This window comes from Littorina saxatilis, linkage group LG6 (assembly GCF_037325665.1).
Source record: "Littorina saxatilis isolate snail1 linkage group LG6, US_GU_Lsax_2.0, whole genome shotgun sequence".
Classification (NCBI taxonomy): Eukaryota; Metazoa; Mollusca; class Gastropoda; order Littorinimorpha; family Littorinidae; genus Littorina; species Littorina saxatilis.
In genome coordinates, this window is record NC_090250.1 from 49,564,164 (window position 1) to 49,582,075 (window position 17,912).

The 17,912-nt window shown below is 43.6% G+C and overlaps 2 protein-coding genes across 2 annotated transcripts; both read left to right on the forward strand.

The window, feature by feature from the left end:
- Positions 1 to 3,232: 3,232 nt before the first annotated feature.
- LOC138969451 (monocarboxylate transporter 5-like) lies at positions 3,233 to 10,663 on the forward strand. Its single transcript, XM_070342238.1, has 6 exons — positions 3,233 to 4,112; positions 4,640 to 4,783; positions 6,703 to 6,849; positions 7,616 to 8,781; positions 9,290 to 9,539; positions 10,235 to 10,663. The coding sequence occupies exons 1-6, from the start codon at positions 3,947 to 3,949 to the stop codon at positions 10,372 to 10,374; spliced, it is 2,013 nt and encodes a 670-aa protein (XP_070198339.1). The 5' UTR covers positions 3,233 to 3,946; the 3' UTR covers positions 10,375 to 10,663.
- A 1,026-nt stretch (positions 10,664 to 11,689) lies between these two features.
- LOC138969452 (uncharacterized) lies at positions 11,690 to 15,632 on the forward strand. The gene is made up of 3 exons (XM_070342239.1): positions 11,690 to 11,848; positions 13,655 to 13,783; positions 15,420 to 15,632. The coding sequence occupies exons 1-3, from the start codon at positions 11,788 to 11,790 to the stop codon at positions 15,563 to 15,565; spliced, it is 336 nt and encodes a 111-aa protein (XP_070198340.1). The 5' UTR covers positions 11,690 to 11,787; the 3' UTR covers positions 15,566 to 15,632.
- Positions 15,633 to 17,912: the final 2,280 nt, after the last annotated feature.

Sequence of the window (17,912 nt, forward strand, 5' to 3'; positions counted from 1 at the left end):
GCCAAAACATCGAACTATCGATTCGAACGTCAATGAAGAAGTGAGCGTGAAAATCGAGCGCAAAACAGCCGGGTAAAAGTTCAGGGCGCTAAAGTAGCCTACATTTGAGCCGAAATCGCACCCAAACTCCTGTTGACCTCATTTCTTCCCAAAATAAACATCACTGCTAAAATAAAATGCATTAAAACCAAGACAGTATCCAACCCAGTATCCTTAATTTTTGAAAGGCTAAGTGATTTACAACAAATGTCTTCTCACAATCCGTAACTTTGTCGAAAAATATTTGCAGAAGTTTCTCACCTCGCCTTGGCAGCCATCTTGGAACTGGAGAGACCCTACGCAGGAAGCAAGGTTGAAAGTTGGTTAACCGGTGACGTCACTCCAGTCGTACCGGACCGAGTTTTTGCGACCTCCGGTTCGACTCGAGTCACCTTAGTTGACGCTAAAACTCGCTCATTGTATGTCTCTGGTCTCACTGAGTGCCGCGGTGCGTGTGTGTGTGTGTGTGTGTGTGCGCGCGCGCGTTCGTGTCTGTGTCTATGAACAAGTGTGTGTGTGTGTATATATGTGTGCATATATATGTGTGTGTATGAGTGTGTGTGTGCGTGCGTGTGTGTGTGTGTGTGAGTGTGTATTTAATGTAGGTAGGCCCGGGTATACCTTTTCCCCCCTCAGGTTTTATGAATTTTAATTTATTTACTTTCGATTTGCTTTTGAAATACTGAATTAAATGTATAGCTCGTTTACCAGACTTCACAGCCTACTACTGTCGTGTCATTTTTAGTATAGAAAACAGGGGCGTACGAGGGGGGGGGGGGGCACAGGGGGCACGTGCCCCCCCCCCCCCGAAAAAAATAAATAAAAATTGGAAAGCTGATTCTATGACCATTTCTAAGTTCAAATGGCACCAGATGGCACCATTTTGCTTCTTTGGGCAAAACAAATTTCCGGGGGGGGGGGGCATGCCCCCGGACCCCCCTGGCAAATTCGGGCGCTTCGCGCCCATCACATTCACTTTCGATTGAAAGTGCACCCCCCCTTACAAAGCAACTGATCCGCCCCTGGAAAATATAGCAAAAACTTGAGCCTGTACAGCGCCGTGTCACTGTAAAGGTGCACATGAACTAAACGTGTCCCCTTGGAGTCCTTACAAATTGGTGCAACAGTCTAATTCTGAAGGTGCACGTAAACTAAACGTGTCCATTTTGTTCTCTCTCTCTCTCTCTCTCTCTCTCTCTCTCTCTCTCTCTCTCTCTCTCTCTGTCTCTCCCTCTCTGTCTTTCTGTCTGAGTCTTTCTCAGTGTGCGCGTGAGTGCGTGTCTGAGGATGTGTGTGCCGTGTGTGTGTGTGTATGTGTCAGTTTGTGTGTGTATGTGTATATATATATATATATATATATATGTGTGTGTGTGTGTGTGTGTGTGTGTGTGTGTGTGTCAGTGTGTGTGTGCCAGTGTGTGTGTGTGTGTGTGTGTGTCAGTGTGTGTGTGTGTGTGTGTGTGTGTGTGTGTGTGTGTGTGTGTGTGTCACAGTGTGTCCTCCTCAGGTTTTATACTTTCATTTTATTGTCGAAAGACGTAGTTCTGTTGCTTAATTTCATGAGTTTTATCTGATGATATTAGAAAGTGCCTGTTTGTGTGTGTAACTTGTTTGTTTGTAGTAATCCCTGTCAGAGTGATCTGGCAAAGGCGAGTGCTTAGACAAGGGAAACAACCCTTCCAAATGAGATCGAGTTTGTTTTGATTGCTTACCTCCCATGGTATATCAAAAATCGTCAGTGGGTTTTGCAACACATAATGATGTTGTGATTTAATTCAAAGTGTTCGCACTCGAACCCGTTTATAAAAAAATTCGCTCATATAAAACCTCGCAAATCTGGTGATCTTTACGATACATTTCTGATTTTTCCCTTTGAAGTTTCCTTCACTGTAGTGAGGACATCAGACAAAATGTTTAGGGTAAATTTACACAATGCAATATTATATTTGATTGTGATAGTCTTAACAGACGTGTGACCTTATTTAGATTTTATCTGTACATTTATTCAATTCAAAGATGACACGGACAACACTTTAGGTCAGTGTTATTGGAAGTATGATAGGTGTGCTTGTTATTACATACGTCAACCTATGTTTTATGTTTTATGTGTATTGTCCTTTTGTCCAATTGTTGTTATAATCGTTTACAGGCAGGCAGGGTGTGCCGAAGAACATTTTTCATTTTTAAGTAACATTTTAATGGACAATTAATAAAGTGTTGTTATTGTTATTGTTATTGTTCTTAAATTAAGAATAGGGACGCACATTTTTCAATTATGCACTGGAACTGGTGTCGTAGGAATACAGTTTTGGTATTTTATCAAACCCTCGTAAATGGATTGGATTGGATTGGATTGGATAATATTTACAGTCCAGTGAGGTTACCCTCATGGAAATTCGGGCTGCTTTCTCCCCGGGGAAAGCGAGCTGCCATACATACGGCGCTACCCATATTTTTTTTCCTGCATGCGTGTATTCATGTTTCCTGAGACTTAATGCCGTGTGAGATGGAATTTTTTTACTTTATTCCAAGTCCCACGGGTATTTGATGGACATTTTTATCTATGCCTATACAATTTTGCCAGGAAAGACCCTTTTGTCAATCGGGGGATCTTTAACGTGCACACCCCAATGTAGTGTACACGAAGGGACCTCGGTTTTTCGTCTCATCCGAAAGACTAGCACTTGAACCCACCACCTAGGTTAGGAAAGGGGGGAGAAAATTACGGCCTGACCCAGGCCTGAACACGCAACCTCTCGCTTCCGAGCGCAAGTGCGTTACCACTCGGCCACCCAGTCCTATTGTCATCTAAAAATAGTACGCCTTACTGTCTCATATCATGTCTGACCAGGCTTTGGCATGTTATAAGACTTGGTCACATACAGCCTGGGTGTTTCCTGTTTCCTGTGGTATTTTCTTTAAATAAATAATTTTTTGGGGAAATATATTCGTAACAAAATTCCAACTCAATACAGCAAGCAGTCAGAATGTTGGTTTGTGGTATGTGACCAAGTGAGGCGAACTGTTTATCAGGAGGCGGGGTGGGGCTTTAAGGATACTCAGATACCTGACTTGTCCATGGATATATTTGGACAATGGTTATATAGCAAGTAAATCCGATAAGATCAATTTACATGATCTAAATAGAGTGACTGCATTTTACAGAGGTGACCTCATAATATGCAGCGAAACCATTCACAAAATCTCAACTTTTTTAACCTAAAAAAAGGAAGATAAAAAAAGCAGGACACACAGATAAACGCCGTTTAAAGATACCTTTCAAATAGTGTAAAACCACCTTGTATTTCTTGATGATTCGTCAAGGCTTTCTTCTTGGACAAGAGCATCCTTCCACTTGGTCAACTACCAGAAATCAACAGTTTTACATACAGCTGGCTACTGTGCAGAGTAGACATTTTTTTTGCTGCATTCCCATAAGTTACAGAAATTGAATTCGTTGTAGCCTAAATTGCGAATTCAATGAAACAAAAACACCGCATACTCTGCACTGAAAGCAGTCATCATGTCCATTGTTGGTATTCCCCCAAGGGCAATGACGCTCTTATCCCGCGTAAAAGCCTGAGCGAATCTGTGATGATTTTCAAGATCGTCTCCAATCAGAGGAACGTATCTTTTAAGTGATAAACGTTGTCAACGCAACACAAAGAACCGAGTCAAAGGTCAACTCCCGATTCTTTCGGAATAATCAAAGCAAGAAGGAAATCCATGCACGACGGTGCTCTCAGCCGCTATCATTCTCGCTTTGTGTAAAGAGCAAGCACAAGAAGAGTTTATTTCATTTCAAAATTAGACTACGACAAGTGGACTCAAAACCGTGAGTACAGGAGTAGAAGTAGGAAAGACATCGACCATACATGGCTCGACTGAGTATTCTCAAAACGTTGAGATGAACTTGAAGCAAAAGAATAGAAATGGCAATAGCGACAAATCCTCTGGATCTGCTGCGCTGTTCAAAATGGAGTCACAGGAAGAAGACGTGCTGGATGAAAAAGATGGATCGGAAAATGATGGAGTCCCGTACGACAGAGGCTGGGCATGGGTTGTAATGACTGGTGAGTTCTAGAAAACACACACACACACACACACACACAGACACACACACACACACATACACGCGCACGCACGCACGCACGCACTCACGCACACGCATGCACTCACGCACTCACGCACGCACGCACGCACGCACTCACACTGACACACACACACAAACACACACACACACACACACACACACACACTCACTCACTCACACACACACACACACGTAGCCTACACATGATGAAACCAAACCAACACCAAGATTAAAGGTACCTTCCTTCTCTTGTAATCGATCGTGAGCATCCATCCCCTTGGACTCATACCACCAATCAAGATCCTGGCTAAATTAATTTTGCTTATTGACAAAGGTGGCAGTAACGTAATATTAAAAATAAAAACTTTGGTTTTTCCAAACTCAATTTAACAGTCAAAAGCTGTTCTGTGGTGGTATGCATAATGGTTGACACGGGACAGAAGGTATCTTTAACGTGTGCAGAACATGTTATTGTCCTTGTCACTGTGGCTAGTTGACGATGTGCAGCGTGTTTCGTGAACTACGTGGTCCTGGCGTGTTACTTCAAGAGTCTCAGCATCTTCTACGTGGCTCTGCTCGACAAGTACCAGGCCCCGGCCGCTGAGACGGCGCTCATCTTCTCCATCAGAGATGGCGTCTTCAGTGTTAGCAGTAAGTCGGTGGGAATTAGTTTGTTTGTACATGTATCATGTTTGCGTGCGCTGTGTTTATGAGCGTCAGTGACTGTGATATAATATATCCCATGACCTCCCTTCTTTGTCTCTGTAAATGTACTCTAGGTATATTTCTTGTATTTCAATTGTTCTCTTGTTACATTTATGATGTAACAATTGCACTCTTATAACACATAAAATAGTGGATAAATAAGGGTGCACGAAATACATCATAGCTGGCTCTACTTTCTGTCGTCCTTGATATTCCAAAATGCACATGTAGGCCTACCTGTCGACCGGATGTGCAAGGGGTTACCACGCTTTTGAGAACTTGCGCAAGAGTCGTGCTATAATTATTATCATATAGCTTAGTTTTAGTCTCGACTTGCCGAGACTATCATCACAGCGTCATAGATTTCATGACGTCTGTCGTCCATCGCGTCATATTATGGGGACGTGATCTGTTATGTTTCCTTCTATTCGCAGTTCTGTTTCTCTCTTGTGATCAACATGACAGGCCGTATGTGTTTGAGTGTGTGTGCTCGTGCTCTCAACTAAAACAGAAGTCAAACTAGCAATCGTTAAAAACTCAGTCCGTCCGACCAGCACTGCTATGTTCAGGCTATGCTCATGTGAAGTTACAGCGTGCGCACGGTACACACGCCCTTATCGGTACATCATCGACTACGATTGTTCTCTGGACAAGCTGTTTAATGCATTTTGCGAGTATTTCTAGCTCTTCTGCGGTGCAGTAGGCCCTATAGACGATGAAGGTGTCCAAGATCTCAGGAGATGCGTGTGTAACCACTAGGTATTCAGTCAAATCTGTGTAAGAGGCTTTCAACTGACGGGGACAACCAAGCCACCATTATGCACCGACTTGACATAGATCAACAGACAGATTATTTTACAGTCGGTACTCACCCACGACGCCTGTGTCAAGCTGGTTGTCTTCCTCATCTTCAGTCGTCTGGACTACTGCAACTCCCTTCTGGCTGGCCTCCCCGCCTCATCCATTCATGGCCTACAACGAGTCCAGAACGCTGCTGCCAGGCTGACGACGTGACGTTGAGGAAGACGAAGCGAGACCACATCACCCCCCCCCCTACTTCGCTCCTTGCACTGGCTCCCTGTCAACACCCGAATCTCCTACAAACTGTCCACTCTGGTCTACAAGTGTCTCAACGACTCTGCTCCCGAGTACCTTCAATCCTCCCTGGACCTGTACACCCAGCCCTCCGACCGTCCCCTTCGTTCTGTTGCTGACCCACTCCGCCTACACATCCCTCGCTCGAAACTCGCATCTGCTGGTCAGCGTGCATTCCCCTCCGCGGGCCCCTCCGTCTGAAACTCCCTGCCGCTTGAGCTTCGCCAGAGCCCCTCTCTTGACGCGTTCAAGAGTAGGTTGAAGACTCAGTTTTTCCCGTAGCTGGCTGTGACTTTCATGTTCGACGTGATGTGTTGTGCCCCAAAAGACATTCTTGTGCTGTGCTCTGTGAGAGGTGTTTTCTTTGTGCTTAATATTATTTTGTTTGGACCTAGCTATTGATGTGTACATTGTTGTTTAAACAGTTGTTTGTTGTATGTTTATCAGGGTTTGCTAGTGTGTGATAGGGTTCGTGTCCGTCTGTAGATGTTAGTTTCTTTGTTAGTCCTGTGTTGACAACTCTTCGACAAGCGCTTAGAACTGTACCCACGGAATACGCGCTATAATAAGCTTCCTATTGATTGATTGATTGATTGATTGATTGAAAATGTTGTTAAAATTCTTAATCTTTAAAAAAAAGAAGTTAATATTGTTTGGAAGAAAGCATCCTTGTAACTTAAGCCAATATTTTGGTCTTTTTTGTCTTCAATATTTATTTAAGCTTTGTTCCTTGGTTATCCGTTTACTCAATCGCTTTACACTTTCTGCAGGTCTGTTCATAATGAACGCTGTGGTTGGTCGTCTGGGAATTAGAACGACAGCCCTGATTGGTGCGCTGCTCATGTCACTCAGCGGTATCTTGGCGTCAATGGTCAATGAGATGATGCCGCTCATTTGTCTGCAGGGATCACTGTTTGGTAAATGATTTCAGTTTAAAATGGCAGACTTCTGAGATTTTGTTGTTTATTGTTTTTTAACGACCCTTCAACCAGTTTCGCTATTCGGGACCGATGCATACAGTAAACGGTGAGATAGTAGAACTGAGTTGGTCAGCTTTTTCGTTACTGATATTTGTAATGATAAATACGAACTCATTCATTTAACTACAGCAGCGATGGAAGCAAGCAGATTAGTATACATGTGTACACTTGCAAGGGTCACCAATTAAGAAAGTAGCACGAACAGGAACAGCAGCACACCCAGAAACCTACGTGTTCAACGTGCAGTTCACTATTTTAATCACGTCCCTCATTTGGTAAGCTTAAATCAATTAAGAAAGTTTAGGTTATCCGAAACACAGCGGTAAAAAATAAAGAAAAATGGCCGAGGAACGGAGCTGCACGAAGGTTTTGACGGTAACTGTATCAATTGTATGTTATTGCATTGCATTGCATTGTCTTGTATTGAATTGTATGACTGTGTGTCACCATGTCTGGGTCTCTTGCATTGTATTGCATTGCATTGCATTGCATTGCATTGCATTGTATTGTATTGTATTGTATTGTATTGTATTGTATTGTTGCATTACATTGCATTGCATTGCATTGTATAGTATTGCATTGTACTGTATTTTACTGTACTGTACTGTTATGTCCTGTACTATACTGTTATGTCCTGTACTGTACTGCATTGTATTGCATTGCATTGCATTACATTGCATTGCATACATGTGTGCCCCGCCAGGTCTGGGCCACGCCATGCTGATCTCCCCGGGCGAGGTGCTGATTGGGTCCTACTTCCGCAAACGGCGCTCCCTGGCCCTGCCGCTGGCCAAGTGCGGGTCGAGTGTGGGCAACATGCTGATGCCGCCGCTCGTCACCTTCTTCCTGCAGCACTACGGGCTGAGCGGCGCGCTGCTACTGACTGGAGCCCTGGGCCTGCACTGCCTACCCGCCGCCATGCTGCTCAGGCCGGTAGCATCGTACCACAGGCACAGAGGGAAGAATGCACGTGCAATAAGTCGCCAAAAGCACATAGGTTCTGGTGAGGGCTTGGAAGCCACAGAATTACTAGTTCAGAACATTGAGAATTTTGAAGTAGAGTTTAAACCTTGCAAGTCAGGTGCTGGTGAAGCGATGTCAAGAGAACAGGATTTGGCAAGGACCTTTCATTCGTGTCAAGAACAGAGCGAAAGGGTCAAGGTCAGTGATGCGCCAGCCTCAAACAGCTATTGTGAAAGGGTTTCTATATCATCCCCGTCCCTCTCACGTTCTCTAGACGTCGCTGAATCACCAGATCATCTGACAGAAGATAGTTCGGGTTCAATCTTTCTAACGGTTTCGGATGTCACTGAGCAAGACCACACAGCACAGACAGGACATGAACATGATAGTTCAAGCTGCGTCGGACACAAGAAAGACAGTAAGAGAGAAGATAAACACGAATACGAACAAACTGTAGCTGGCAGTTCAACCTGCACAGAAAAAGATAGCACAAGCATTAAGAGTGAAGGAAGACAAGAAACTGAACGGAATGCTGCTGGGAGTATAACATGCAAAGAAGACGATAGCGAAAGCAAAACAGAAGGCCATAACGAGACCCCTCACCCAGAAAACGACGCTGACGAAGAGACTGTGAGCGAAACACCCTCAGCATGTAGGCGCCTAGCGGCGTGTCTAGGGGCAGTGTTCTGCGTGCTGGACTTTTCCCTCTTCGCCTCCCCTCTCTTCCGCCTGCTGATGGCCTACTTCCTTCTCTTCCCCTGCATCAACATCATGATCATCTACCTCCCCGCCCTGGCCAGCGAGAAAGGACTGACGGAGTCCGATGCCGCTTTGCTCTTGACCATCATCGGAAGCCTGGACATCTTCAGCCGACTGTGCTGCGCCTTCATCGCCAACACACACAAGGTGAAGGTGTCTTGTGTACGGTGACAACGGCAAGCCTCTGGTCGCAAACCTACCAATGTTTGATCAAAATCATAGATTTGTATTATTGAGAAATCATATTCGGTTGAGAATCTCTTATGTTGTTTTGATCTTTGGAACATTGAAATTATCATTTTTTTTATATTCTCTTTTGATATCTTTCTCAGCCTGCCTGTCTCTCTGTCTGTCTGTTTGTCTTCTTTTTCTTAGTAGTGGTTGGTGCGTACTCTTATGGTTTTTCGTAATGTTATGAAGGACATCGTCCGCTACTTTAAAATACCGGCCAAAAGAGCATATGTGTAAATTCATATTGTATGTAGTGCTTCTTTGTTCAATAAATGATTGAAAGCATTGTAAACCCTGAACGATAAAGCAACACCTGTTTAAACCCAGGTCAAGGGGACCAACACGACCACCGTTTCTTTGTTTTATGCATGACTGATGATACTGTAAACACTGAACCATAAATCGACCCCCGTTTTAAACCCAGGTGAAGGTGTCCACCATGATCGCTGTCTCCTTCGTCATCCTGGGCGTGACGGCACAGTTCGTGCGCTTGATGACGTCATGGGCGCACCTGGCGACGCTGTCGGTGTTGCTGGGGATGCTGGCGGGGGTGGGCAACGTGCTGCTGCCGGTGCTGGTGGTGGGCTTTGTGGGGCTGGACGGGATGGGCAAGGCGCTGGGCTTCGTGCTGCTGGGCTGTGCTGCTGCTGCCGCCGCCATGTTCCCTCTGCTCGGTCTGTACACAGGGAGGGGTGTGTGTGTGTGTAGGGGGGGGGGCGGGGAGGGAGGGAGTGAAGGGTGAGGGAAACGGATGAGAAAAGGAGGTATATTGTTGATATGTATTGGCCCATTATATTGTAAATCATATCCAAATTTCCGGTAAGCCATGATTACCTGTGAACAAGAATGTGATGAGGCGAAGACGGGACGAAATACTTCAGACTGAAGGGAAATTAGTTGTCCTGCTGGTATTCGGGGCAGGTTAAGGGTGAGGGGGTGAGGGGGTATCTGCTGAGGCATCTCAGTGTCTCATAGTTTCAGAAGCTTTCAATTTACAACTGAGCGTCTGCATCACTTATCTGATGGCCTGTGCCGCTGCTGTAGAGACCGATAGGGGAGGGGGTTGGTGAGAGGGAGATAGAAGTAGAGAGAGAGAGAGAGAGAGAGAGAGAGAGAGAGAGAGAGAGAGAGAGAGAGAGAGAGAGAGAGAGAGAGAGAGCGAGAGAGAGAGAGAGAGAAAGAGAGAGAGAGAGAGAGAGAGAGAGAGCAATGAAGTAAGTCGCTAGAGAGAGAGAGAGAGAAAGAGAGAGAGAAAGAGAGAGAGAGAGAGAGAGAGAGAGAGAGAGAGAGAGAGAGAGAGAGAGAGAGAGAGAGCAATGAAGTAAGTCGCTAAAATATCACAAGCTTGAGTTTTCCATCTTTTATTTAGGTCTTATCCGGGACGCCACGGGGTCGTACAGCATGGTGTACCACGTGATCGGAAGTGGAGGAATCGTTGCTGCGGGCCTGCTGTGCTGTGAGAACTGGGTCAGACGTTTGGAGCACAGACAGCAAGACAAGCACAGCTAGCTAGCTCCGTGTGACTGATTGATTGGTTGATTGATTGAATGATAAACTTCTTCGTTCATTCTGGTCGTTGCAAAAGGAATTATCTTTGCATTCATTAGCATATTGAATCTGTCTGAGTAAATGTTGATAAGTGACAAGGTCAAACATTCAATAAATTCCTGCTCATATATAACTGTGGGGTGTTTTTAGGTTTGGTCCAACTTGCATAGGAATTTCTGGATAAAATCAGTATTCTGATTTTAGCCAGGTAGGTTAGAAAGAATCAGATTTCCAATCATATCTAGCTGATTTACAGGTGTCATTCAAGGGCTGGATATAATTAGAATGTTGATTCTATCCAGTGAACTTCTGGATAGAACTGGAATTCTGATCTCAGCCAGATGAAATTAGAATCAGTGTTAAATAATTGAGAGGAATGTCTTGGAGAATTCTGATGCAGAGTTTCATAATCATCTGTTGTGTTTTTGGTAATCGCTCTACACACACACACACACACACACACACACACACACACACACACACACACACACACACAGACGCGCGCGCTCACAGACTAAATATAATTTTAAAAAAAAGAAGGAAAATCCATATCCCTGCATTCAGCATTACAACTGCCGCTTGTCTTCATCCCTTTTCAAAATGAGGGGGGAGGGGGGAGGGGGGGGGGGGGGTTGAAAGGGGCAACACCTTTCCGCTAAGTACATTGACAAGAGAGTAAATCGCAGTTTCACCTCATAGGTTTGAGCAACACCGCCAGTCGATATATAACGCCCGAACGTCAGCCAGCAAACACTGTATGGCAGAAAGAATGGACAGTTTGACAGAATTTAACAAGTTTTCCTAATATAGCAACAATAAACCAATGTTACCCAGGCAGCCAGACAAACACACACACACTTTAAAGCATGCAATCATCCAAAGACGTGTGCAGACATGCATGCGGTTGCTATCTCTCTCGGGCGTTAACACACACACACACACGCATGGACGCACGCACGTACGCACACACACGCACGCACCAAGCACGCACGCACGCACGCACGCACATACACCATCTGTCTCATATCGGTCTCACACATACACACGAATGAATTAACTCACACCCGCATGGACGCAGATGAGTAATAGTATACGTCACAGCAAACCCAGAACAAATCTGTTTTTCATATTTATTACATAAAAGTGATGACAAAGTCGGCGGTTTATCAAATGAAATTATCATCATAAACAACATTCCGCGCACTTCACTGCGTAACGCGGCAAACCCTTACAGTAGACGTCAAAGGTGCCATTCATACGTGCATATTACTTAACCAACAATTGTATATAAACATCCCCCTGCTATATGTTAGTTTGTCAAGAGACAGCAAAGCTGAAGTTCAAATCCTGAACAGCGCAGCTGCCCGATACAACATGATCAAGATGCTGCTGTTCGCAACTGTGGCTGTTGTCTTCATCATCAGTTTGGTTGACGGTTGGTAGCCTACTCTTTCTGACGAAATGCTTGTACACGGAAGGTTTAGATCCAAGGGTCTGAGTGGTGTTTCTGGTGTTGAAAGCCGTTAATACAATGAATTGCCCAAAATTTGATCGACTGCGAAATGATTGTGCCATTTTGTACACATCATCCATCTCGCCGTTTGAATTTGGAATTTCTCGTTGGTATTTGGTAACATTAATTAAAGACTTTAGTTTTTTTTTTTTCTAGAATAAAGACCGAAGAATAAGTTACTTTCTTTGTCGTGCAAACCATCATGTAAACCGTCGCAGGTCTGCCCAAGCTTTTTCATTTCATTTAAAAAAAAAATAAAAATAATTCGCGCTCAACTTTCGTTAACAGACCCTGTATTCCACAAATGTAATTCAACAACAAATTCCACCCTGCACAAAACCTAGCCAGACCGGAGAGTTTGGGTATGTGTCTAAGTAGAATCATGTTCTCATCATATCATATCTAAGCCTGGGAGGATCTATGCTGTATTGGTTTACACGAGGACGAAGGCATCTTTGAAACAAAGCCGACTGCTACTGAATGGTGTCCGCCTCCAGGCTAGATATATATTTAATTTGCTTGTTGGCTTGTTTGTTTGTTGATTGTAGCTGTATTAACGATAAGTCTCAACAGCAACACTACACATGTATAAATCCAGGAACATTAGGGGCCCTTTAACGTATAATTCCTTTGTTATATTCTAAAAGTACATCTGTTTGAGGCGCAACCGATATGTTGTAAGAGTACTTGCTTCATCTGTTTGAGGGGCCACCGACATGTTGTAAGAGTACTTGCTTCATCTGTTTGAGGGGCAACCGACATGTTGTAAGAGTTCTTGCTTCATCTGTTTGAGGGGCCACCGACATGTTGTAAGAGTACTTGCTTCATCTGTTTGAGGGGCCACCGACATGTTGTAAGAGTTCTTGCTTCATCTGTTTGAGGGGACACCGACATGTTGTAAGAGTTCTTGCTTCATCTGTTTGAGGGGCCACCGATATGTTGTAAGAGTTCTTGCTTCATCTGTTTGAGGGGCCACCGACATGTTGTAAGAGTTCTTGCTTAATCTGTTTGAGGGGCCAGCCACCGACATGTTGTAAGAGTACTTGCTTCATCTGTTTGAGGGGCCACCGACATGTTGTAAGAGTTCTTGCTTCATCTGTTTGAGGGGCCACCGACATGTTGTAAGAGTTCTTGCTTAATCTGTTTGAGGGGCCAGCCACCGACATGTTGTAAGAGTACTTGCTTCATCTGTTTGAGGGGCCACCGACATGTTGTAAGAGTTCTTGCTTCATCTGTTTGAGGGGCCACCGACATGTTGTAAGAGTTCTTGCTTAATCTGTTTGAGGGGCCAGCCACCGACATGTTGTAAGAGTACTTGCTTCATCTGTTTGAGGGGCCACCGACATGTTGTAAGAGTTCTTGATTCATCTGTTTGAGGGACAACCAACACGTTGTAAGAGTTCTTGATTGATCTGTTTGAGGGGCAACCGACATGTTGTAAGAGTTCTTGATTCATCTGTTTCAGGGGAAACCGACATGTTGTAAGAGTTGTTGATTCATCTGTTTGAGGGGCAACCGACATGTTGTAAGAGTACTTGATTCATCTGTTTGAGGGGCAGCAGACATGTTGTAAGAGTACTTGCTTCATCTGTTTGAGGCGCAACCGACATGTTGTAAGAGTTCTTGATTCATCTGTTTCAGGAGGAACCTACATTTTCTAAACGTTCTTGATTCATCTGTTTCAGGAGCAACCGACATGTTCTGATGTACTTGATTCATCTGTTTCAGGAGCCAGCGACTCTTCCTGTCTGTTCCAGGCAGGGTATTGCACAACCAGCAGTGGATGCAGGAGTGGTTACTACTACCAGTACGGGCTGTGCTCCGGTGCTAAACGATGCTGCGTTCAAAGGGGAAGCGGTTCGTATTATTTGCAATTCTTTTAACAGATAATTCCATCTCCCGGGAACTTGCCCCTAATGGTTCTACCGTGAGGGCGTTAAACAACACTTATCATCAGATAATTTCAGTATTTGCGTTGATTCGAAATTGCAAGTATTTTACAGATTTAAACGAGAATATCGCGGAAAATGATTCGCCTACCGGTGAAGTTCTACTGGTTTATACTGCGTCTGATAGTTGGATATTTTTGTCCTTGTAAATAGAAGCGATCACTACGTTATTACACGGTATAGTATGAGCAGCGGTTTTGAAAAAGAGAAGCGTCTGTTGGAAGACCACGTGTGAGACACGCCGCTCGCTAATGATTGGCCTACAATGTTACCCACCCCCCTTTCTTTGCAAAGAAAACCAACTTTTCACAGCCCATGAAAACTTTACAGTGTTGACATCCACATGGTCTCAAATATCAAATTCTGTATATTCACTGTGTCTTATAAGACGATTTCCACTGCAGCAATCGCGATATAAGAACTATCTTCGTCTATCCTTTAGTCTCTGTCTCCACTCCACATTTTTTCCCTTCTTCAAACATCCACATAGAGTCATGCGTGTATCCTGTATTCCAGAATGCGATGCCCAACGCACCAGCCGTAATAACCATCAACATAGAGTCATGCGTGTTTCCTGTATTCTAGAATGCGATGCCCAACGCACCAGCCGTAATAACCATCAACATAGAGTCATGCGTGTTTCCTGTATTCTAGAATGCGATGCCCAACTCACCAGCCGTAATAACCATCAACATAGAGTCATGCGTGTTTCCTGTATTCTAGAATGCGATGCCCAACGCACCAGCCGTAATAACCATCAACATAGAGTCATGCGTGTTTCCTGTATTCTAGAATGCGATGCCCAACGCACCAGCCGTAATAACCATCAACATAGAGTCATGCGTGTTTCCTGTATTCTAGAATGCGATGCCCAACGCACCAGCCGTAATAACCATCAACATAGAGTCATGCGTGTTTCCTGTATTCTAGAATGCGATGCCCAACGCACCAGCCGTAATAACCATCAACATAGAGTCATGCGTGTTTCCTGTATTCTAGAATGCGATGCCCAACGCACCAGCCGTAATAACCATCAACATAGAGTCATGCGTGTTTCCTGTATTCTAGAATGCGATGCCCAACGCACCAGCCGTAATAACCATCAACATAGAGTCATGCGTGTTTCCTGTATTCTAGAATGCGATGCCCAACGCACCAGCCGTAATAACCATCAACATAGAGTCATGCGTGTTTCCTGTATTCCAGAATGCGATGCCCAACGCACCAGCCGTAATAACCATCAACGAAAAGTTCTGTATGTTCGCTATATATCAGGAGGCGATTCAAACGGCACCATTCCTTATCACATCATTCAGGCTAGTCCTTACGAGGCGCCCTTTGTGCCTGTAGGACATTACTATTCTATAACGGCACCATTGGTAATACCCATCAACTTAATCCCGTAAATTGAACTGTATTTTAGGAAGTGATTTAAACTGGGCCGTTAATTTGTAATAACCACACTGAGAGATAACTATAGATCTAGTCTATATTCTGTGGTAATAACCAACGACGAGCATATTTGAATGATAACTGTATTTCAGGAGGGGATAGCCACTGCACTATACGCAATGGGCTGTGCATACCGAAGAGTTACGGAATCTGTACGGGCAAGATGGCGTACTATGAGAGTGGTCTGTGCAGTGGAGCTGCTGACCGTCAGTGCTGTCTTCTGCAGTACAAAGACTGAACGTCAATTATTCTAGAATGACACTGCATTGTCCGTTTGCATGATCAAATAAAAAAGATAAAAATCAGTGCTCACCTTCAGCCGACGCTTGAGTATGCTTGTGTACCAGCACACATGTGTGTGTGAGTGTGAGTGTGTGTTTGTGTGTTTGTGTGTGTGTGTGTGTGTGTGTGTGTGTGTGTGTGTGTGTGATTGTCTGTCGGTATATATCGCACTATCTCGTTTACACGTCTCTCTCTCTCTCTCTCCCTCTCTCACACACACACACACACACACACACACACACACACACACACACACACATACACACATACACACACACACACCTGTCAGGGAACAGCAGCTAAGAAATAGTAGCTGCGGAACTTGGTGGACTACCTTTGTCCAATAAAGAAAGACGATTCGACGTTGCTTTTCACGCAAGATTTTAATAATCAACAATAACCACAACAAGAGGCAAAAATACAAAGAACAATCAAGTATAAACATTCTTTTAGAATACCCAAAACATCCAAATCCAAAAATTATGCGGATCTGAATAGGGGGAAAAATGTCATCGCCTTATTTGTTGTGAAGTGAAAATATAAGCTCTGTTTCTACACAGACGTTTCAGCTAATAAAGAGACGATATGCCACATTCAAATATCAGGAATACAACTAAAAAGCAGAGAAACAGAATGACAGAAGTTACTCATGAAGGAGAGATAAAGACAGACAAATATTGAAATAGAGAAGAAGAAGGGAGAGCTAGAGAAAAGGAGAAGGGAGAGATAACAGGCAGGCAGAAAGTATGTCACGCATAGAGAAATTAATGCTGTGCGCAGAAATGATATTTTATGTTTCACTGAGAGTAAATGGACACATTTCAAACGTTATGTCCAACACCGAATAGAACAATATTTAACAATGAAAAAAGTTTATTTTCAGAAAATAAAAACACATCGTGAATTACATATCGAAGATTACATGATAAAGCTGTACGCCTTTTTATTTGTGGATACAAAGATGCACTAAATATAGGAATACGTGTTACAAAGCATTCTACAGATAGACGAAATAACTGAATAACTTAACATTGACTTTTGCGACTGAGATGATAAACATTCTGAAATATAATTTATTTTTGTGACCGAAATGATATATCTACAGGGTGACACAAAAAAACGGTCACCACCAAAAGTCGAATAACTTCGAAAATGTTATTTAGATCAACACAAAACTTCAGCCACAGTATGTCAAGCCTATGTAGCAGACATCCCCAAAGTGTCAAGTCTGTACTACAAAAAGTCTTTGTTTCACTGGCGCACAAAAATGTGCTCTATATGAGCTCCCCGGCGCTGCAGGCACACTTGGATCAGGGGGCAAAAAAACCGGTCATCACCTAAACTTGAATAACTTTTGAAATAATTAATCAATTCTTTTAATTGTTCAGATTTACCAAGTGAAACCAATGTTCTAGGAGTGTACCAAATTTGAGCTTCAAGATGGCATGGACTAGGGAGGAAAAGACATTTATAGTTGAGGCATATTTTCGGCTGAAGTCAATCCATGCAGCTCAATTGCAATTCAAAGAACGGTTCGGATGTCGTGAATTTCCTGTCCACTCACTGATCTACAGATGGGTCAACAAGTTCAGAACCCATGGGGCTGTGCGTAACCTCAATGGTAAAGACACTAACAGACAATCACACTCTGGACGACCGATATCATCAAGGACACCACCACATGACCGTTTTTTTTGTGTCTCACCCTGTATATAATAAACTCTAATGTTTCCCAGTTGTTTCAAGGGAAAGAACGGCACAGTCAACATCAATGGCAAAGAAAAACCCCACCAATTTATATTTCCTGTAAGGCAAAAAAAAATAAAAAATAGTCTGTTTACGGTAACCCGACCGACCCTATTTTTTTCGCGCGCCCCTAGACTTTTTTTTTGGCATTTGGGGAAAAAAAATCTTTTGGTTTTTTTGCAAAATAACGTAAAAATATGGTTTTTTGGAAAAAAAAAAAAAATCCCGACCTACCGACCCTATTTTTTTGGCCTATGTTACCGTAAACAGACCTATTTTTTTTTGGCCTAAGCATTATCTTGCCCTCCCTGAAAAGCTAAATTATACGAAAGCTTTTGACTGTACAACTCATTTGCATGTCACCTTTATAATTTTACAATACAACAATCTGTTGAAACAAACAAAGTAAAAAGTGCAAGACATAACACATTAAAAAACAAGTCGCGTAAAGCGAAAATACAATATTTAGTCAAGTAGCTGTCGAACTCACAGAATGAAACTGAACGCAACGCAACGCAGCAAGACCGTATACTCGTAGCATCGTCACTCCACCGCCC